The sequence below is a fragment of the Pyxicephalus adspersus genome, chromosome 10 (genome assembly GCF_032062135.1).
Source record: "Pyxicephalus adspersus chromosome 10, UCB_Pads_2.0, whole genome shotgun sequence".
NCBI classification, from domain to species: Eukaryota; Metazoa; Chordata; class Amphibia; order Anura; family Pyxicephalidae; genus Pyxicephalus; species Pyxicephalus adspersus.
This window is the reverse complement of record NC_092867.1, coordinates 7,974,652-7,994,596: the sequence shown is the minus strand read 5'-3', so window position 1 is coordinate 7,994,596 and position 19,945 is coordinate 7,974,652. Positions and strand designations below refer to the sequence as shown.

The window sequence follows — 19,945 nt, the reverse complement described above, 5'->3', positions numbered from 1 at the left end:
CCCCCCTCTAACCACGTGACCATTTCTAGCCTGGAGATTGGCCCCTCAGGCCTGAGCACTGCCATACTTATGAGGTCACATGTCCCTTTCATACCTAGCAAACCAACTCTAACCGACCACAAGAGGGGGCTGTTAAATGGTACAGTGACAGGGTCTCTTTAAAGCCATCTGTAAGTTGTACACCATTCGTAATACTGCGGTGACACTGATTGCAATACATTTAAAATGTCAGAAGAAGCAATTTTTATCTGTGCTCAGCCAATCACACTGAGTGTAAAAGCAAAAAATTTCAGATGTGATTGGGTGTTGGATCCAAATGCAGATCCACAATACATTAGAACCCTCTGGTAAGTGAACCTTTGGCTAGCCATACATACACTATGCGATCTTTCCAATTGACAACAATGTTGCCTTCACTTCTGATCGCTATTTGGGTGGAATTGATCAGAAAAAGGCGATTGGATGGTATATTGGATGCTTGTAGGATAGATTTATGTATCTATAATTATTATTATTATTATTAGGCGCTTCCTGTGCGCCGGGCCGAAGACTGATATCGGGACTCAAAGAAACCCCCCGATAGATCTGTGGTATTACAGGTGTGTTTTTTTTATTTTTTGTTTAGTTCAGCTTTAAGTGACACCAATGATCTGGGGGGTTATCTGTATCGGTGACATTCTTCCGAATGGCCAGCAATTAAACTTATTTCAATGGTTCCCCCATGTTAAAAAAGGAGAAAGGCTGGTCTAGAATCTCTCTTTTTTTTAGAGCAACTATTTCTCAACCTTTTTAACATAGGCAGTGTTGAACCCAGAAATTTTTTAAAGCTCGGTGGTATAAAGCTGTAGGTGGGTGGCAGCCCCTGTATTGTGACCCAACTCCTCAGTAACCGCCCAAAAACAGCCGGGTGGTTACTGAAAAGTGCTGGGTGGTGCACCCAGCTAAAAGAGCTGGAGAGAATACTGATGGGGGAGCCCTTGAACTTTCAGGTAACCCCTGTTATACAAATGCTCTTTCAGCATTCCCATAACACCCTCCAAAATCCTGCAAGAAATTAGCCCTAGAAGAATGGAGGCAGCAAAGTAGAGCCACACTATATGGGCGGCCATGATTTTGGAATCCACACTTTCTTAGCCTTTTTAACATGGGGGAACCCCTTCTATAATTCCTATAATCACAGCTACATTAGTGTGGTGGCCAGTGGCTAGAACTCGTTATATAAATGGCCAAAACGATCATTAGGGGCACTTAAACTGACCTGAGAGGCGCTAACTGCTCAAGGAACCCCCAGCGCCCTCTGGAGGAATCCTGGTTGAGAAATGCTGATCTAATACGTAAACTGCTGCAAGTTCTGAAATTCTTTCTTGGCTTTAGCTTTCCTTTTTTGTGCTGCTCAATATATAACAAACCCAAAACACTTTTTTTTAACTTACTGTTTTATTATTACAAAAAAATTGTACAATTGAATATTATACATACTTGTGTGACAGAGCAATATCCCGCACAGCCTCTGTTCACAATTGTGGATCGTTTCTAAGAGACGACGGACAATTAACATCACTTTTCGTTACAGTGGGAATAAAGTGACCTGATTTGCACTGAGGACATCATTTAAAGAGACCCTGTCTGTGTACAGCTCACTTCCTCTCTTAAATCCATCACCAAAATAACCAGTGATGATGTGTTCCCCTGTCATGTGACAGTTCCAAGCCCTAGTGATTGGACAATACAGCCAGGTATTCTGGACTGGGAATATTGGGAGTGGATGGGGGTACAGAATGTAAAGGGTCCAGGTGCTGGGCTTTACAAAGACACTAACACTTTATCCTAAATGGACAAGGTGACGGTGCCTCTTTAAAATGATGCTTCAGGAAAAAAGACTCAATTATAGATTCTAATAAAACTTTATTGCATTCCCTTACCTGCTTCTGCCTAATAGATATTGGTGCTGATCTTCTGGAAATCATTGACGTGCCTATAATCACATGATCAGCCCCTATGTTGTACCTGTAGATAGGCAGCAAGGTTATCTATGCTAGGTGGCTGCAAAATCAGCCCTCCTGCAAATGTTGGTCGCCTGGCTGTCATGCTGACTCTCACTTTAAACTTCTGACTATAGGTCAGTGAGAGTTCTGTGAATCAGGATAACAGGTAGGTAGCACTCAGCATGGGGCCTGATTTCTTACATTTCTCCCAGGCTGGAGAGAATACACTTTCCTCAGTGAAGCTGGGTGATCCAGCTAAACCTGAAATGGATTGCTTCAAAGTAATTTGCTATTTGCTGGCAAATGTTTTGAATTCTGGACCAGATCCATTCTAGGTTTGCTGGATCACCCAGCTTAACAGATGAAAGGGTTTCCTCTCCAGCCTTGAAGAGCTTTCACAGATCAGGCTCTATGTGTCTACTTTAATTTGTACTTTGCCTGTGGGGGTCAAAGCACACATTCCTAGTAATGTCCCCCCTTTTCATTTTAAGTATGCACAGGACTATAGCCTCCCTGTGTGAAAACGCTGGTTGGGCCATCACTGTCACATGCTCCCCCATACACAGAAGTACCAGGGTTGTCCTTTGACCCCTGGCACTGAATGAACAGGCTGCAGGTTTTGTTTAAAATGAAGACGTACATCATAGAGGATATCTTTATCCTACCAGCAACACCATGACAGGAAGTTTAAAAGCTACATAACACCTCCCCTCCCTTTCATAATATAGGGGGAGGTGTGCTGCAGGCTACAGAAAAAGCTGGGAATAATGAAACTGAGTACAGAACACAGGAAGGTATTAGCTTACAGGATTTCTGGCAGGACCAACAGGTAGTTATTTTGCACTTATTCAGTCGATGTCATATGTCTTTATAACAGTTCATTAAGCTCATTGCTGGGGACACACGTTAGTGTGGCTTCCCAGAGCCCATAACAACAAATGCCGGAAGATGGCGACGTACCATTTCATTTTTGATGTCCTCTGTTGGCAGGGGACAGACAGGACTACAGGAAGGTGTGAAAACTAAGCCTTAGGTTTTACCTTCTCATTAGGGGACCACAGCACCCCCCTCAGGCTGTTGACAAAATGCAGTGTCCAATCAGCCTCATTAAAGTCCCCTCCTTTTTTGATTGGCCTGCAGTCTGTAACAATTTGAACAAAATGACAACAATTATGCACTGCCTAATACTATTTGCGGCCTTTTGATTGGCTACAGTACAGTGCTAATAGACCATGGTTATAGTTATAAAAACAACGTGTCTTTTAAAGCAGAACTCCAAGCAAATATTAAAAACCCTTTTTATCTCTTTCAGGGGTAATTGAGGCCTAAGATGCCTAGGCAAACTTTAGCGTCAGCTGCTAAAACACTATATTAGCTACATTTCAAATCATCTTTAGATATTTTTATCTAAGACATAAGGATTTTATTAGGTATACTGTTTTAATTTTTGTTTTTATGTATCTTTATGTGTTGTTATTATAAGCTGACCTGTGCAATTAATATATATATATAGTAATTTTTTTTTATTACTGTAAGTGTATTTGACAATTGCAGTAATAAACAGGTGAACACTGCCACCCTCAGGCCACATCAGCAACTTCAGTTTTTATTTTTAAATAAATGATGACTATGTCATAGACATAGAACATGATCGTCTCCACATAACCACTCTGATCATCTGTAAAGACCAGAGCCATCAGTGACAGCTAAGATCCAGAACCAGCAGCTGCTGCTAATGGTGGCTCACAGAGGGAAAGCATGGGGCCCCATGCCAGGAATTGCTGACAGGTCAGATAGGGAAGGATTAAACAAAAAATTGGTGCAGCTGCTGGAAATCGATGAATAAATTTCCCATAATTCTCAACAGAAATCAGGAGATTCTGTACTCAGATTAATGTTATTCTGCATTGCCCAATGGCTGCTACATTTTAGATATCAAGTGCGGCTTTGCAGTAGGGAAGCACAGAGAGGTTCTTTGGTAGTTCAAAGAGCAGGAAGTAAGCATAGAACTGCAGCAAGGCTGTGTAAATTCAAGGACTGGCTGAACTGACTCACAACTACTGAGGCAGGTGGAGGTTACACGAATGTATTTCTATGCTGGAGTTCTGCTTTAAGCTTTTTGCCCACTAGGTGGAACAATATTATGTATAGTATACACATAGAAGACGGGTACATTCCCATTATGGGTGATCTATCTCCACATTGACATCACGGAATAGCAACAAATTCTGGCTCCTTACACACAAAGAAATTAAATAAGATTAATCAGCTAATTAAGAGTCCTATTGAGTTTGTTCCTTCATCCCTGTACCAGCCAATGGAGTGAAAGGTCAAATCTGCTCAGATAATCACCACAGGTAGAAACATTAGGGCTATGCACAGGGTTCAGGACTAGTGGCCATTAAAGTTCGAGAAACCCCGGAGCATTCTTCTAGTGCCTTCTTCCCGGTGCATTGTGGGAGCCCTCCCAGCATGCACTCGCATGGCCATAGGTCAGGAAGGGGTCATTGGCTCGGAGCAGATTGAGGAGGAAAGGCGGCCTGTAGTGTGGCAAGATCGCGAGCATCTGCCGCGGCGTAAAGGTTACTTTGCCCCAACATGGACAGGGCCATCCGCAGGGTGCTCCAGATGTTGTCAGACATGGAGCCGTCTGGGCCGCCACTCTGTTGCTGCATGCCGAGGGCTTCTATGAAGTGTTCCACCGCCTCCCTGTATTGGGGAGATAAAATAAGTGAAGCTATACAAGCCATAAAACACAAGCCCAGCACTCTGGTACAAGAACAAAAACCCATTGGGCCCGGTTTATTAATGCTCTCTAATTCTAGAGATAGAAAGGGAAGAGAAGATAGAAAATCATGAGGTACCTAGGTGATCCAGCAAACTTGGAATGGATTTGGTCCTGGAATCTAACTTCTCTAGTCTTGGAGAGCTTTAATAAATCAGGCCCATACTGTCTACATAAATTAATCCTCCTAGATTGTAAGCTCTTCAGGGCAGCGTCCTCCCCTCCTCCTGTGTCACTGTATGTCATTTAAAACCCCTATTTAATGTACAGTACTGTGTAATATGTTGGCACTATATAAGTCCTGTTTATTATTATTATTAATAATAATAATAATAATAATAATATTAATTAGGAGTTGTGTTTGGCCACGTCTCCTTGGCAGTTGAGGAGGTCAGAACCACAGCGATAACAGGTTCTCTTTATAACAGCTTTCTCTGCTGCTAAGACTTATCTGTTCAAGATACAAATATAAGTGGGCAGAGACCCTCCTTCTACAAAGCGAAAGGGACAAAAGACAGAAGAGGGATCTCCCTTCAAGGAGGGGAAGGCAAAGGGGTTGGGTGAAGGCATCTAAAAGTCAGGAACCAAACCTCCTTCTACCAAGTTCTAAGTGACGTGTCTGCTCCAGATGAAGGAAGCAGGGTAACTGACCAATCCTGTAACGGGTTTTTTTATTCCTATCTTTCATGGGTGCCCTAGAAGACAAGTTGGGTAATATCTGCCACAATTAGGCAAGAGGGAGACTCTGACCTCCGCCCTTCTTTGCACCAGACAGTACCCAACCTCAAAGCCCTGTCAGATGAAGGAGAGATCTTAGCCGTATATAGCTACCAACATGGCATTGGGCAAATCGGAAAATTATGCATTGGTAACAAAGTAGGTGAGCTATAAAGAGAACTTGTTATTTGTCCTGAATGAAGAAATTAATGGTTTTACTGTCATCCTCCTGAAACCACATCTTACCTGTGGGCTCCTAGATTAATACAGGCAATGCCCAGGTTATATCTAGAGCGTATAAACCCAGGTTGAAGGTGTAGCGCCCTTCGGTAAGCTTCCACAGCAGCCTCGCTGTCATTTCCGTTCGCCAGGGTGGCACCCAGCTTATTCCACAATAAATAATCCTGCAGAAGAAAACACAGCAATGTCAGAGTAGAGAAGTTAGCACTGCTGGGAAGAGATGACACAGAACATGATTAGGAACAGATGCCAACAAATCCTCCCCCCACCCTACACTCACATCTGGTCTTTGGCTTAGGGCGGCAGTGAAACAATCCACAGCTTTCTGATATTCTCCGCTCAGATTAAACAGCACTCCAAGACCACACTGGACATCGGGGTCCACTTGCGTTGGGTCCATGCGCACGGCTGATAGGAACAACTCCCGGACTTCGGAAAACAGAGAGCTGCAAGCACAAAATGATAATGTTTACAGGATTAATACTGATCAGAGGCAAATCTAACATTAATAAATCTCATTGGCCAGCTAAATTGGAACAGATTTAATACACTGAAAGAATTGCAGGGTTTGTGAAGCAGGAACTTTGCCAAGTCTTCCAATAAACACCAATCATCTTTTGCATTCAGCTGGGGATTATTAACCACCTGAGCGTTACACTGAGGTCTAGATTTCTCTACCAAAAGTGATCCACTGTTTTTCATGAATTTTTTTTTTTAAATTGTAGACCTGTAACTTACAGAAATATGTCCGAACAGGGGTTCTAGTAGATATTATGAACCTAAAACCGATGAGCTAAAACCGTCTAAGAGGGGAGTCTCTAAAGTGAACTCTTCTCACTTCCTGCAGTATCTGCAACGCAGGAAGCAAGGTAATTCATCTGAATGGGAAAGCCTGATGCACTCACTCGGATAGCAGCGTGCCCAGCGATCGTTTTCTCGCCTCATTCCCTCCGCTCTCTTCCTTCACAAGATGACAGTATTTCGGGTTGTGTTTGATCCATTCCCGTAGCGTCTCACAGGCCTGCTGCTGAAGACATTCATTGGTGAAGCTTACTGCCAAAGCCATCAGCGCATGCAGATTGTCCGGTTTTAACTCGAGGCACCTTAGAAAGAAATGGACATGATGGGCTGCAATGACAAGAGACTGCTAGGGAAAAGCCAATAATTAGTGATCTCACCTGCGCAGAGCACTAATAGCTGCCAGTTCCTGTTCATTTTCTGCCTGAGTGGTGCCCAAATACTGCCAGGCCTGGGGAGAAATAGCAAATGAAGGAATTACATTCTCAATGACCCCCATTCTTCACACTAATAGACCACTCTATGTCAGGTATATCACTCACACATTATCTAACTGAAGTTATTTTTTTATACTGAATGCTTTCACCTTACCACAACCCCTATTAAATATTACATCAACCTTTTGTTGGCTGGGACAAGCAGCCTATTCAGGGCAAAGGCCAGTGGATGGGCCGAATACCAGACAGTGACAAGACAGCACCAACGCTCTGTCTGAAAACACTGCAATAGTCTGGTTCAGATCCCACATCTTTCCATTCATACAGTATCTTCCTAAATTACCATCTCACAAGTATAAAACATTGCAAGATAAAGCAAAGAACAATCAACTTTAACCTTGCTAGGAGATTAGATTATTGCTGGATGGTCAATACCCCACTACGGCCTATCAACCTCTTGCATATCCATCTCTTCTGGGAATGTCTAATTACTTGTGTGTGTGCTGAGCCAGCTACTCATCCCTCCCCTTCCTACACAACTTTTATGTAGCTGCCAAGGAAGGACAATAGTGTAGAGGGTCACTTAAATGACAACTCCAAGTCTGCTGGGGCTACTGATATTCGACCCAAGCAGCTGTCTCAGTGTCTACACAAAGGAGGCTTTTACTGGAAAATAATACATAAAATACATCCCCTCCTATTGTGTGATACTTCCCCCACCTCTTAGATTGTAAGCTCTTGGGGACAGGGTGCTCTCTGTCACTGGCTGTCATTTGCATCCCCTATTTAATGTACAGCGCTCCATAATATGTTGGCACTTTAAAAAAGTTTATAAATCCTGTTTATTGTTATTATTATTATTATTATTATTATTATTATTATTAAAACTAGATTTTTTTTTGGTAAGGTTTTTGTTTAACGTAATGATCTGGCAAAAGTTTAAAAAAAAAAACTACACCAGATATGCAAAACTTACACAAACCTTTCCTGCCAGCAATGTAAGCTGTATTGCAAACATACAATTGCTGAGCAAGCTTCAGAAATCTAAAACCTAAAAGAATGTTGGACCTCCCTCTTGCATGCTCTTACATCACTGCAGGACACTGTAGTAAATTACATAGTTACATAGTAGGTTAGGTTGGAAAAAAGACATAAGTCCATCAAGTTCAACCACTAGAGAAATAAACATATCCCAGATATAAACCCTATAAGACATAGTTGGTTCAGAGGAAGGCAAAAAAAAAAACCCTGGTACAATTTGCTTCAACAGGGGAAAAAAAATACTTCCCGATTCCATGGAGGCAATCAGATGTTCCCTGGATCAACAGTCTCTGTTTTTTTTGCTTTAAAGCCGTAATACTTAGTTATATTCTGTGCTTCTAGAAAAACACCCAGCTTTTTCCTAAAGCAATCTATAGTAGTTGCTGAAACTACTTCCTGAGGGAACTGATTTCACATTTTCACAGACCTTACACTAAAGAAACTCTTTCTTATCCGGAGCTTAAACTTCTTTTCCTCCAGACGCAAAGAGCGCCCCCTTGTTCTTTGTAATAATCTCAAAGTGAATAATTGGGAAGGGAGTTCTCTAAATGAACCATTTATATATTTATACAGGGTGATCATATCCCCCCTTATACGTCTCTTCTCAAGGGAGAATAGATTCAGTTCGGCTAATCTCTCCTCATAGCTGAGCTCCTCCATTCCTTTTATTAGTTTAGTTGCCCTTCTCTGCACTCTCTCCAATTCCACAATGTCCTTTTTGTGAACTGGTGCCCAAAACTGGACGGCATATTCCAGATGTGGTCTGACCAATGCTTTGTACAGGGGCAGGATTATGTCTCCACCTCTGCAGTCTATCCCTCTTTTAATACAAGAAAGTACTTTGCTAGCTTTAGATATTGCAGCTTGGCATTGCATTCTGTTATTAAGTCTATGATCTACCAGAACCCCCAGATCCTTTTCCAACTCCCCCAAATGTATTCCCCCTAGACAGTATGAAGCATGCATGTTGTTAGCTCCCAAGTGCATAATTTTACATTTATCTATAACAAATGTCATTTGCCACTTGGCTGCCCAATCAAACAGTACATCCAGGTCTGCTTGTAGATTATAGACATCCTGTATAGACTTAATTCCATTACATAATTTGGTGTCATCTGCAAACACAGAAATAGTACTTTTAATCCCAAACGCTATATCATTTATAAAGATGTTCAAATTAGATAGATATAACCATTGGGTCCAGCAGGGAACCATGGCACAGTCCAATGACTGCATCATCCCTCTTCCTAAAATGTTTTGGTCAGTAGCTTCTATCTAAAAAAACATTTGATTATGATTATTAATATTACATATTATTTGTATAGCTCCAACATATCACACAGAGCTTTACAAAGTCCATAGTCATGTCACTAACTGTCCTTTAAAGGGGCTCACAATCTAATGTCCCCACCATAGTCATATGGTCATCTCTCATTTTAAATGTTTTCCATTATCTATTGTTGTACATTTTAATTTATGGCATCCATCTTTCACCTCTTACCTCCATGTGTTTGGGATCTCTCTGCACTGCTGTTTCAAAGCACCTGACAGCACTGGGGAGGTCTCCTTCCCGAAGGCGTTTCATACCTTCTTCAAATGGCTGATCTACTTCAGAGAATGGATTGTCGTCTTCAAACACATATCCCTGAGATAGGACAAGGGGCAAGAAAGTGAGAAAGAAGATGTGACAAAAAATAGGAGCCAGACAGGAGGGGGGAGAATGAGACAGAAAGGTGTACAGGGAAGAAATGGATATAGGAAACTATATATATATAGGAAAGCAATAAACACAGCTCATCACCTTGTCGTAAGATTTGGCAGACAAGTCCTGGAAGTCAGAAAGCCATGGATGAGACTCTGCATCCCGCTTTGCCATCTCTTCCCACTCTTCCTGCAGTTTGTCCCAGAAATCTGTGTCTGCCTGCATAGAACAACAGAGACACAATGTAACATCAACGTTAATTAATCTTCTTGTTCTGATCAGATATGAGGTCTGGTGAGCTCATTCACACAACAGCTTCCTATATCTCGAGGTCACAGCAGTGAGAAATCTGCATTCTGATTGCCTGGTCCCCTGCCCAGTTTGTAGTCTCACAAATGTATTCTAACTCCTTCTGCTTTATATAAGAATATAAAATAGAACAGTGTCTGAGAGTGAGCAGACCCAGAACTCCTTTAAATAGGGCTATCCTGGAAATCTTCATAGTGCGAGCAGGTGGAACAACCAGTACCAGCATCTATTCTGGACTTTTTTTCTCCTTTTCTCTTTAACTTTCTTACCCCCCTAGAAGAGTATTTTTTTTTTTTTTTTACGAGAACCATTTTAGGATAAAAGTTTATTTAATATAGACCATACAGGAGAAGATAAAAGATTGATGAAAAAAATCTATATAAAGGCTCTTCACAAAGTTCTTTTGATGAAGCTGAAGTAGTGAATTGGTATTTTACAAAGCTTTTTCAATAAATTGTATTTTATATTTATAGCTAAAAGGTTTATTGAGTAATGCATTAGAATTTGGAAGTCCTGTAAGAATCCCAATATACCCATAGGGTGATCTAATTTGGAAGAATAGCTTAAGTTTCAGCACAGATGACCATTAAGTGGCCATTGTCAGAGAGAAAGTGATGGGAAATAAAAAATGTATAGTGGTCGTAAAAACCGAAAGGAGAAATTATATTTAGAAAAGACAGCTTAATAAATAAATAAAACAACTTGACCATTACCTCCACGGCAGCCTTAGCGTTCTGAAAGTCTTTTTCTAGAGGGGTGAATTCATCAACCCAACGCTCGGCCGCTGCCTGCAAAGAACATAGGAAAGGCTTTGTATAAGAATGTAAGGTTCCAGTAAAATACCTACAGGAGGCTTTGTTATACAGAACACATTGGCATTCACCGATTCCATATTACAGAACTGTAAAAGATTGTATGTTACAGAACGAGCAGGAAAAGATAGGTCAGATGATTCTTGTCCGATAATCGCCTCCCCCTTAGGGCTGATATGGGACGAGAATCTGGCATGTGTACAGTGCTCATCGTCCAAACGAACGCCCTGGCGGATCCACGGACAATCGTAATGAAAGTTAGGAGGAGAGAGCACAGCCAGGTGCCGCTCTGTTGTTCTCCCCCTCCCCCCTTCATAGAGCAGAATATTGTGCAGTCTTTTGTCCTTGGAAAGGATCATGAAAGATCCTTTCCAACGACAATAATTGCACATGTGTACGTAGCCTTAATCGTTGCAGAACGGTGGCGTAAAGATAAAGATCATCAAATCATCAAAAGCCATTTTGCAGCTATAAAAAAGCAGTTTCAAAAGAGCAAAAGTGCACTAAAATATAATGCGAGGCTGACATATAACAACACAATACAGTGAGAAATGGAAACAGGAAAGAAGCATTGAATCAATAATGAATTTGAAACAAACAAAATAGACTTTAAAGCCAAAAAGTCTGTGAACACCTGACCTTTACACATATATATGCTGGATTCTAAAACCATTGGCATTAATATGAAGTTGGCCTTCCTAAAGGCGATAACAGCTTCCACTACACTGGGAAGTTTTTCCTTATGATTTTGTAGTGTCTGGGAATTTTGTACCAATTTGGCCAAAAGAAAACATGTACAGGTGTTTGATGAGAAAACAAGTCTGCCAATAGGTACTCCAAAACAGATGTACAATAGGGATGAGATCAGAGTGCAGGACACCGGAGTCGCCCCCGGTCTCATCAAATAATTTCTGTATGGAGCTGGCTTTGTACATTGATACGCAGTCATCCTGAAATGGAAAACGGCCTTCCCTAGTGTGTTACCACAAGGCTGGAAACATGCAATTGTCCGATATGTATTATTGTAATATTAACATTCTCCTTCAATGAAAACACCTGGACTCATTACCATGGAGGTCAAAACATTTCGCCATATAGTGTAGGTAACCTGGTCAGGTGTCCATAAACATTTATGTGTGTGCCCAGCAAAACAAGAGAAGTCCTGGTCACAATATGCAAACTTCAGCTACAAAAAAGTTTGCTTTATACCTGATAAAAATCAATAAACTGTAATAGGAAAATTGCTGCAGTCAGGGTTGAACTGACTTGCAGTTAGATGATTGCTGTAGAACAATTGACATCAGAAAGTCATACCCCTGTTTTCCTGAGCTCCACCAAGAGGCCATATAGGATACTACAAGCAGAACATGAACATGTAGTTTATATAAATGACTCTAAAATGCACACTTTGATACTATTCACAAATATGGGGGACCTGACCCTATTCAATCGCTTCTGTATGGACTGGGAGAGATCAGTACGATTGTTATGCTCATCTTAGCCTTAAACCTTTGAACTTAAGGTGTATATAAACCCAAGAGTAAAAATGTAATATAATACAGCCTAACAGTCTTGCACAATCTGTACTCCTTTGTACTCTGTACTTTGTACGCCTAACAAGTGTCAGTGTATGCAAGCTGCAGAGTTGTGGGATAACATCTGCAAGGTGTCTTTGTTTGGAATAAGTTCAGTAAACTATATAGAGCTGGAAAGGGTGAAATCTATGTCAGCCTTTTGCTCACTGGAGAACAGACATAGGGCAAATCTCTCCAATGAGAGCACAGAATGTGGCTTACCACTTCGTAGATGTGGTGACTGTGTTTGTTTTCTTTTTCTTCAAGCTTTTCTTACCCCTATGTTTTCACTTTGTGATCCTGACATTAACACACATCCTATCCTAGTGTGACAATGCTCATGTATCATGCTGTAAATAAGCAGGGTCACCTATAGATAAGAAGTATCCAAGGATTATCACGCCCATGTCATCTCCATTTTTTTGCCAGGTTTATGAATATGAAAGAGTTGACGAGGCTGGTATTCTTCGCAGAAAAGGGAAGAATAGTAATAACCTTTCTTAATTTATCCAAAACATGGCTGGAGTGTGACTTTTACTAGGACACAGTTCAGCAATAAGTCAGATTGCCAAATGTGAGGCTCTGCTTTGAATTACCCCATAGAGATCAATGTTAGCAGGGAACATCTGGAAACATAGAGGATCTGTCCCTGCACATATTTGTGAACATTCCTAAAATATCTTTATAACGTAAAGCTGAACTCCAGCCAAACAGCTACTTACGCAGTTGAAATAGATATATATGTATTTATATGCCAGAAAATTTGTAACTCTACACTTCTCTAGCCAGAAGGTGACCCCGCTATTCAGAACCTGGAGCCACCTCCAGTCTGGTCATAGAATGAGCATTGCTACCTTGGTGAAATTCAATATTCTCTCTTCTTGCTGTAAGCAACCAAAGCAGTTCCCAGTGGCTGAAACATATTAAAAGGTCTATGCAATGAATGAGAGACTCCTCCAACCCCTCCGTGCCCATGAGGAATTAAGGACACTCATTTCCTTTAGGAAAATCTTACAAATGAGTAATATTTCAATTAGTCTGCCTAAATGATGTTTTGTAACGTTTGCTTGGAGTTCTGCTTTAACTTATATTCTAAATGGACTGACTTTGGAGACAGCAAGCTATAGGAGACATGTTAGTTCAATGTTGGCCATACACCTATCAATTTGACTGATATACGAAATGTTTTGATATTTTACACACTTACAAAAAAATTTACATAATTTCAAGGCTTTATAAGGAGGATAAGATGAACTAATTGGGTGAAAATAAAAGTCCAATTACAATAGTTCAGGGGTTACTTTATTTGGTTTTGACTCTGTGGGTCATTTTTGGTCAAAGCAAAACACCATAATGCTCTGAATGGTTACTGGGGACACAGTGGCCTATTTAGACAGATGAAGGTGGTTGCTGTGTCTTGCTATGTTGTGCCTCTTGAAAGGTTTGCTCATGTTGGTACCTTTCCTTCAAGTAGCAACACCCCACTTTGTAAGAAATATCATAAAGCTTTCCTCCTGATTCCCAACGTTAGGGTAAGAAACAGGAGTCACCCACATTTGGGTCAGTAGTTTGCATTGAAATTGCTCTTACATGGAACCTCACTTTTCCAAAGCAACCATCGATGACTTTTGTAAACCATGCCAGTCGTGAACCCAGACTTTTTTTTTTAAGCTGGGCGGGAAGAAATTGTAGGCAGGTGGCAGTTTCTGTATTGTGACCCAACTCTTCAGTAAGCACTCTAAAACAGCCGGGTGGTTACTGAAAAGTGCCGGGTGGTGCGCCCAGTTAAAAGGAGCTTGGGAGAACACTGCATGTCATATCAAAACTGTATTGTCATCTATACATAAACAGTCGATTGGTGGAAAACAAATCGAAAAGATTGATACATGTATGGTCAACACTGCTGTCCGCACATCTCTCTGCATCTCAGCCCCTCACCCAGCAGCTGATCACTACCTGTTCCTTTACAAACTGTTCTGACCACTGATCTGCCTGGAAGGCCGCCTGGGTCGTATCTCCTGAAGCCTGAGAGAGAGACAACTCCCCATCTCCTATCTTCCTCACAAATTGTAAGAACTAACAGAAAGAGAGACACATAGAGACTGTGAAATTGGAGGCAAAGACATGTCATATGTAAAAAAAACAATTACAATACAATTACAATATGCCTCTTAAAGCCCAACTCCGGGCTATGTTTTTTTTTTTTTATTAGTCCCTGAATTGTTTTTTTAATCTAGAGCTGTACCCCACAGTACCTTTTGTATTGAGCCACAATGCCCTCAGTCTTACAGGGTGAATGACATTCAGTGTCGCTTGATTCATAAGACTGAGTGCAGGGTGGTAGGGGCACTCATTGTGTACTGATGCTCCACCAGCATCCAGGAACACCCACCAATTGGAGAAGAAAAAGACTCAGCACGTTATACAACCAGATAGGAGATAACAGAAAAAGAAAGGTAGTCTGGGGTTGGGCTTATAGTGTATCTAAAGCCAACGTTTATTTTTTAGTTTTGAATAGTTTGGAAGGCTTAGAACCCCTGTCAAGTTTTTTTTGCTGTTTGTGCCTTTGCTGGGGTTATTCCTTATCTCTTGCTGGCCGTTGTCCTCAATCCAAAAAAGTGAAAGGAAGGAAGGGAAGTAAGTTTAAAATGTAACAACTAAGGGAACTAACTGTGAGGGACTTCATATCCACCCAGACAAGAAATGAAATCACAGACAAGCAAACATGGACTTACTGGGTTCTAACCATTCTCTACCCAAAGCCTAATACGTTTGGCTTTACATACACTTACATATGAGGCACACAATTTAATTCACAATAATTTTGTGGATTAGAATGAATACTTTTCAAAACAGAACAAAATACAATAACAAACTCGACAAGGATATGAAGATGAAAAGAAGACAGAAGATGATCCCGGCACAGCCTATTGTCTACCTGACTGTTGGCCAGTTTGGGGTCGGTCACTTTAGAGAGAAGAGATTTTGCCTCTTTTTGCAGGTCGTCCTCAGGTTGGTACTCCTGACACCTACACAGGAAGAATCAAACACACAGATGAATAAGGGGAGAACATTTAGTTTTAAAAAGACAATGTGCATCTTTAAATACTCCAGTCTCCTGCCTAGTCTAACACTTACCTTGTCCCACAATCCTGTAGTAATAAGTGGGGAAGCAGCAAGAAGAAGGAGCCTGGTGGAAAGACCAGCAAAGGTCTGTATGGTGCCAATCAGAGCAGCACAGTTAGGAATGTTGAAGCAGAAAAAGAAGGGGGGATCTTATACAGATGACGGATTTATTTCCCCAGGGGACTGGGTTATAATCTACTGCTAATTCTGTGGTTCCAATGTGTTGTATAGCAATACACCAAGCTTGAACACTAAGGGACAGGCTGCGATTATGAAATTGTTTATCAAGGGGGCAGCACTGTGGCTCAGTGGTTAGCACTCTGGCCTTTGCAGCGCTGGGTCCCAGGTTCGTATCTCAGCCAGAAAACTATCTGCATGGAGTTTGCATGTTCTCTGTTGTGTTGGTTTTCCCTGGGTACTTCGGTTTCCTCCCACATTCCAAAAACATGCAGTTAGGTTACTTGGCTTCCCCACAAAATTGACCTTAGACTGTATTAATACCATATGACTATGGTAGGGACGTTAGATTGTGAGCTCCTTTGAGGGACAGCTAGTGACATGACTATGGACTTTGTACTGCGCCGCGTAATATAAATACCGTGTAATAATAATAAAGGTGAGGATGATGCAGATTTTGCCATCACTCATTCTCCTCCTTCCTTCTCTATAGAGGTAAACATTGCCCTCTGTACAGTGCTCACTTATTCTACTCTCACTGGTAACAATCACTAATGATGGTTACCAGTGACAAATATTGAACATCTGTGTGTAGCTGTACACTCGGGGCTCTATTTATAAAACAGGGAATCTGCCATTCCCTCAAACATTCCCTGGTGGGAAGTTTCCAGGTCCATGAGTTTCAATGGCAGGGAATATTTCAGGGAATGGCAGGTTCCCAGTTTTACAAAACAGAGCCTTTAGAGAGACAGTACTTAGCAAGGCGAGGGAAAGTTTTCACAGGACCACTGTACACCAAATTTACACTTATTAAGGTGACTATGACAACCAATCAGCTGCCTTCTTTTCACACATGGTTACAGAATCTTATTGGTTGTTACAGGCAACACAGGTGCTAAATATTGCATAATCTCACCATTTCTCTGCCATGGCTCCCTCCGTCTCCCCCAGCCAGAGCTTCTCCTCAGATTGCTGCAGGTACTCCTCTGCCCAGCGAGATGGCGATGACAGGGGGTCTTTATCAAGAAAAAGAAAATTCAATTCTGGATAAGCTGGTTTAATAACAGTCAACAATGAGAAAGGAAAGAGAGGCGAGAGGCACTGTGCATGGAAATGTCACTCAGATTTCAAATAGTGATGCACAACCATCATTAAGGGTTACTGGACGGCAGGCTGTTACATTAGCCAACAATCACTTACCTGCTTGGTCGGTGAACTCTCGGGTCCAGTCCTCTTCTTCCACAGCCTCCGGCTCCTGTGCCATAAACTCTTCTGTCCAGTTTTCAGATAAAGCCAGATCAGCCACTCCGGGAGCTTTATAGAAAGAAAAGTCAGGGGGATCTGTTAATCTGAAGACAAATATGAGGTTCCTGAAATTGCACAATCCCCATCTACCAGGCCACATTCCATATATCTTCTGTATTGGGTGACTGCCTCATAGAAGTCTATGAGGTTTCATTCTGTGGGCACATGTAAAGAGTTCCAGGCTGGGGATAAATGGTGTCCTGTAGTCCAGCAGGCAAGGCTGACAATGCTGGCAGATATTTTTGATCAGTCAAGACACCATGTTGCCAGTTCAAAGGGGAAACATCAGCACACTGGAATTCTTACAGATCAACAGGTATTTATGTGTACTAGCAAGCAATAAAAGTACCAAATACATTCTGTTAAATTTTGCCAATACACACTTTGAGGATAAAACGACTGCAGCCAAGGGAATAAGGATGGCTGACCCTGTTGGGTATGGCAATGCAACAGGTTACATTGGAGTTGCTTGAATTTGCCTTGGTTTAGTTTTAGCGTAGTTTGGGGCAAAAACAAGCAAAGTAAGCAAATTATGGGCCCTATAACTAAAACCATTGGCTGTGAGGCTGTAATTAATATGAAGAACAGGCAGCCATTACCTGCTGAGCACTTACATACAGACTTGTTATTGATGGTAGCTAATGTAAAGGTCAGTTCTAGAGCCCAATATGGTAAACAGGGGGCAATGATGCCAGGGGCTGGTGGTTGGGGGGGTTTTGCCTCCCAGCGACCATTAGTAAAGGACAATGCTGTCTACCATACCAACAGCTCACAATCAAGTGCTTACATTAATAAACATCACCTATGAGCCTGTAGTTATTGTACACAATGGAGGGCATCTGCCCCTTTCGTTATACAACCCCTAATTACAAAGGGGTTTATTCTATTAAAAAGAAAGATGGATGTAACACCAGGTTACACTAACAAGGGCCATGTCCAAAACAACTTAGTGGGGTCAGAGTGAAGTAGACTTCAGCGGCCAAGTTGGAAAACATTGGCTCTGCATTGGAAGGGGATTATGGGACAATATGTACAAGAAGCAACTATGGCAGACGACCAATAACTTTATCCCTCTGAAAGATCAACTCATTATGTCTGTACTGTAGTCAAATGTGTAAAAGCACCAGTAATATGATTATATATATATATATATATATATATATATATATATATATATATGCTGTTATATGGACTACAAACGGCCAACACCAAATCACATGTGGTCCAGGGGGACCATAAACATTGGGCCATTGTTGCCTATACACCTCACTCACCTCGTAAGGGTTGTGGGCGGAAACTGCTTTGTTCGATTTGCTGCATCTCCGCCAGGAGACCGTCCATCTTAAATGTGTGGGGGGCGCGTGTGTGCAGAGATGGTGCACGGGAGTGCAGGAACTCCGACACGAGCTGGGGACACAAAAGCAAAAATGTTAGGTAGGGAGGGCATGAAAACAAAACATAACAACAACAACCCCTAGCCTTGACTGCACTTAATGGGAGCGCAGAGCCTCCAGGGACACTTCCGTCACGCTTTTGGCTGCCCCTTCTGCGCATGCCCGATCTCAGACATGCGCCGAAGGGGCATTTTCCTTCACTAAGGGGAAAGAGATGCCGATTTCACACAAGCGCAGTGAGATTGATACTCTTTTACAGTAGGCTACGTCACCTGATCATTGCAAGATTGGGTGACAAAGCCACAAGAAAACTGAAGATGGTGGCGCTTGGCACTTCTTCCGTGCTGGGACAAAGAAGAATTCTAAGACGGCGCAGGACAGGATTGAGGAAAGGTCCAACGCCATCAAGAGATCTGCAGGATTAAAGGTTAAGTGTGATTTTTTGGTTTAGTTTAAGCCTTATAAAGATGTTCCAAAACCAAGATATGTGGCAAATAGGAGTTAGAATAGGGAAAGGCATCTTCCATCAGGAAGGCATTTTAGGTTATTCTAAAAGCTGCAGAATGTGTTTTCTGTACAGCCCATCAAGAAAACGCTCTGGGCAATTGGAATGAATGGGAATTTCAAACATGGGCACTTAAACACTCAAGTAAACGTTGTTTCCATTGCCTCTTGAGAAGCCATTTTGAAGTCAGCAGTGTATATTATTTATATATACATATATATATATACACACACATATATATATCTATCAGAGAAGAGGCATGTGTTTACAAAAGGAAAGTTTACAAAAGTAAACAGCAGACCAGAAGTAGGGTGACAACAAATAAACATGAATATTTTATAAATATTTTCATATTACAATTACTAAATAAAACATTTTGTTCATTCACGGTGAAATGATATAATCTGGAAACATGGTAAGAGCCTTCATGTGCCTGGAAAATAACTAAAGTTGTTCAATTGCACTCACAGCCATTCTGAGGCCTAGCGTGCCATCTAAAGCCTCACTATAGTAGTGTCACTAGACAGGATCTCCATGGTAACGGGGTCTCTGGTCTACCAGATCAATGGAGGAGCAGAGGCCAGGTGTTGAATATTTAATACCGGGTACATTAGACCTGAATTTCAGGTATATATAAGAAATTAATGCAGCATTGCCGTGATTAAAGCTGGCCTCTGAAGTGCTAATCAGAAACATGCAAATTGTAAAAAAGATGAGCGCATCACTCAGCTACTTCTCTGTCCCCTGTCCAGTCACGGGCTGTTATATATGTGTTACTCACCTCATCTTCTGTCGCTTCTCCGAGAGGCTTTGAGATCTGAAATGTGAAAAAAAGAGAGAATGATATGAAGGGTATGAGGAAGCAGAGCTTCTTTGTCACATGGAAATTGCTTTTCCTTTTCCATTGGGGAGATTTCTCTTTACTTCCTGTTCTGTAGGCATAACAGGAAATGAGAGGAGATCTCTACAAAGTGAGAGATTTTCCTTCACTTCAGTGACCACAAACTTTACGAAATGCTCAGCTGATATGACAAAGGG

The 19,945-nt window shown here is 41.5% G+C and overlaps 2 protein-coding genes across 4 annotated transcripts in view; one reads left to right on the top strand and one right to left on the bottom strand.

Annotated features, from left to right (window-relative positions):
* Positions 1–19,945, top strand: part of NECAP1 (NECAP endocytosis associated 1) — a 37,735-nt gene that overhangs the window by 10,551 nt on the left and 7,239 nt on the right. The window contains exon 8 of one of the 2 annotated variants that reach the window (XM_072424295.1): positions 6,575–6,705. The exons of the other annotated variant lie outside the window; for it this stretch is intronic. Coding sequence (XP_072280396.1) covers positions 6,575–6,623 — 49 coding nt within the window. The 3' untranslated portion in view covers positions 6,624–6,705. Of the gene's footprint in view, positions 1–6,574; positions 6,706–19,945 lie in introns of those variants that run through there. 2 annotated transcript variants of the gene reach the window in all.
* The window catches only part of PEX5 (peroxisomal biogenesis factor 5), a 22,223-nt gene continuing 3,696 nt past the window's right edge, over positions 1,419–19,945 (bottom strand). Inside the window, exons 4-17 of one of the 2 annotated variants that reach the window (XM_072424292.1) lie at positions 19,689–19,724; positions 18,283–18,415; positions 16,904–17,017; positions 16,620–16,719; positions 15,339–15,429; positions 14,357–14,476; positions 10,728–10,802; positions 9,805–9,924; positions 9,505–9,648; positions 6,906–6,976; positions 6,633–6,830; positions 6,008–6,173; positions 5,734–5,891; positions 1,419–4,694 (exon numbers count right to left, since the gene is read on the bottom strand). In XM_072424292.1, the coding sequence (XP_072280393.1) occupies positions 4,490–4,694; positions 5,734–5,891; positions 6,008–6,173; positions 6,633–6,830; positions 6,906–6,976; positions 9,505–9,648; positions 9,805–9,924; positions 10,728–10,802; positions 14,357–14,476; positions 15,339–15,429; positions 16,620–16,719; positions 16,904–17,017; positions 18,283–18,415; positions 19,689–19,724 (1,731 nt within the window). In that variant the 3' untranslated portion in view covers positions 1,419–4,489. The remainder of the gene's footprint in view (positions 4,695–5,733; positions 5,892–6,007; positions 6,174–6,632; positions 6,831–6,905; positions 6,977–9,504; positions 9,649–9,804; positions 9,925–10,727; positions 10,803–14,356; positions 14,477–15,338; positions 15,430–16,619; positions 16,720–16,903; positions 17,018–18,282; positions 18,416–19,688; positions 19,725–19,945) is intronic. The other variant, XM_072424293.1, reaches the window with a different exon arrangement.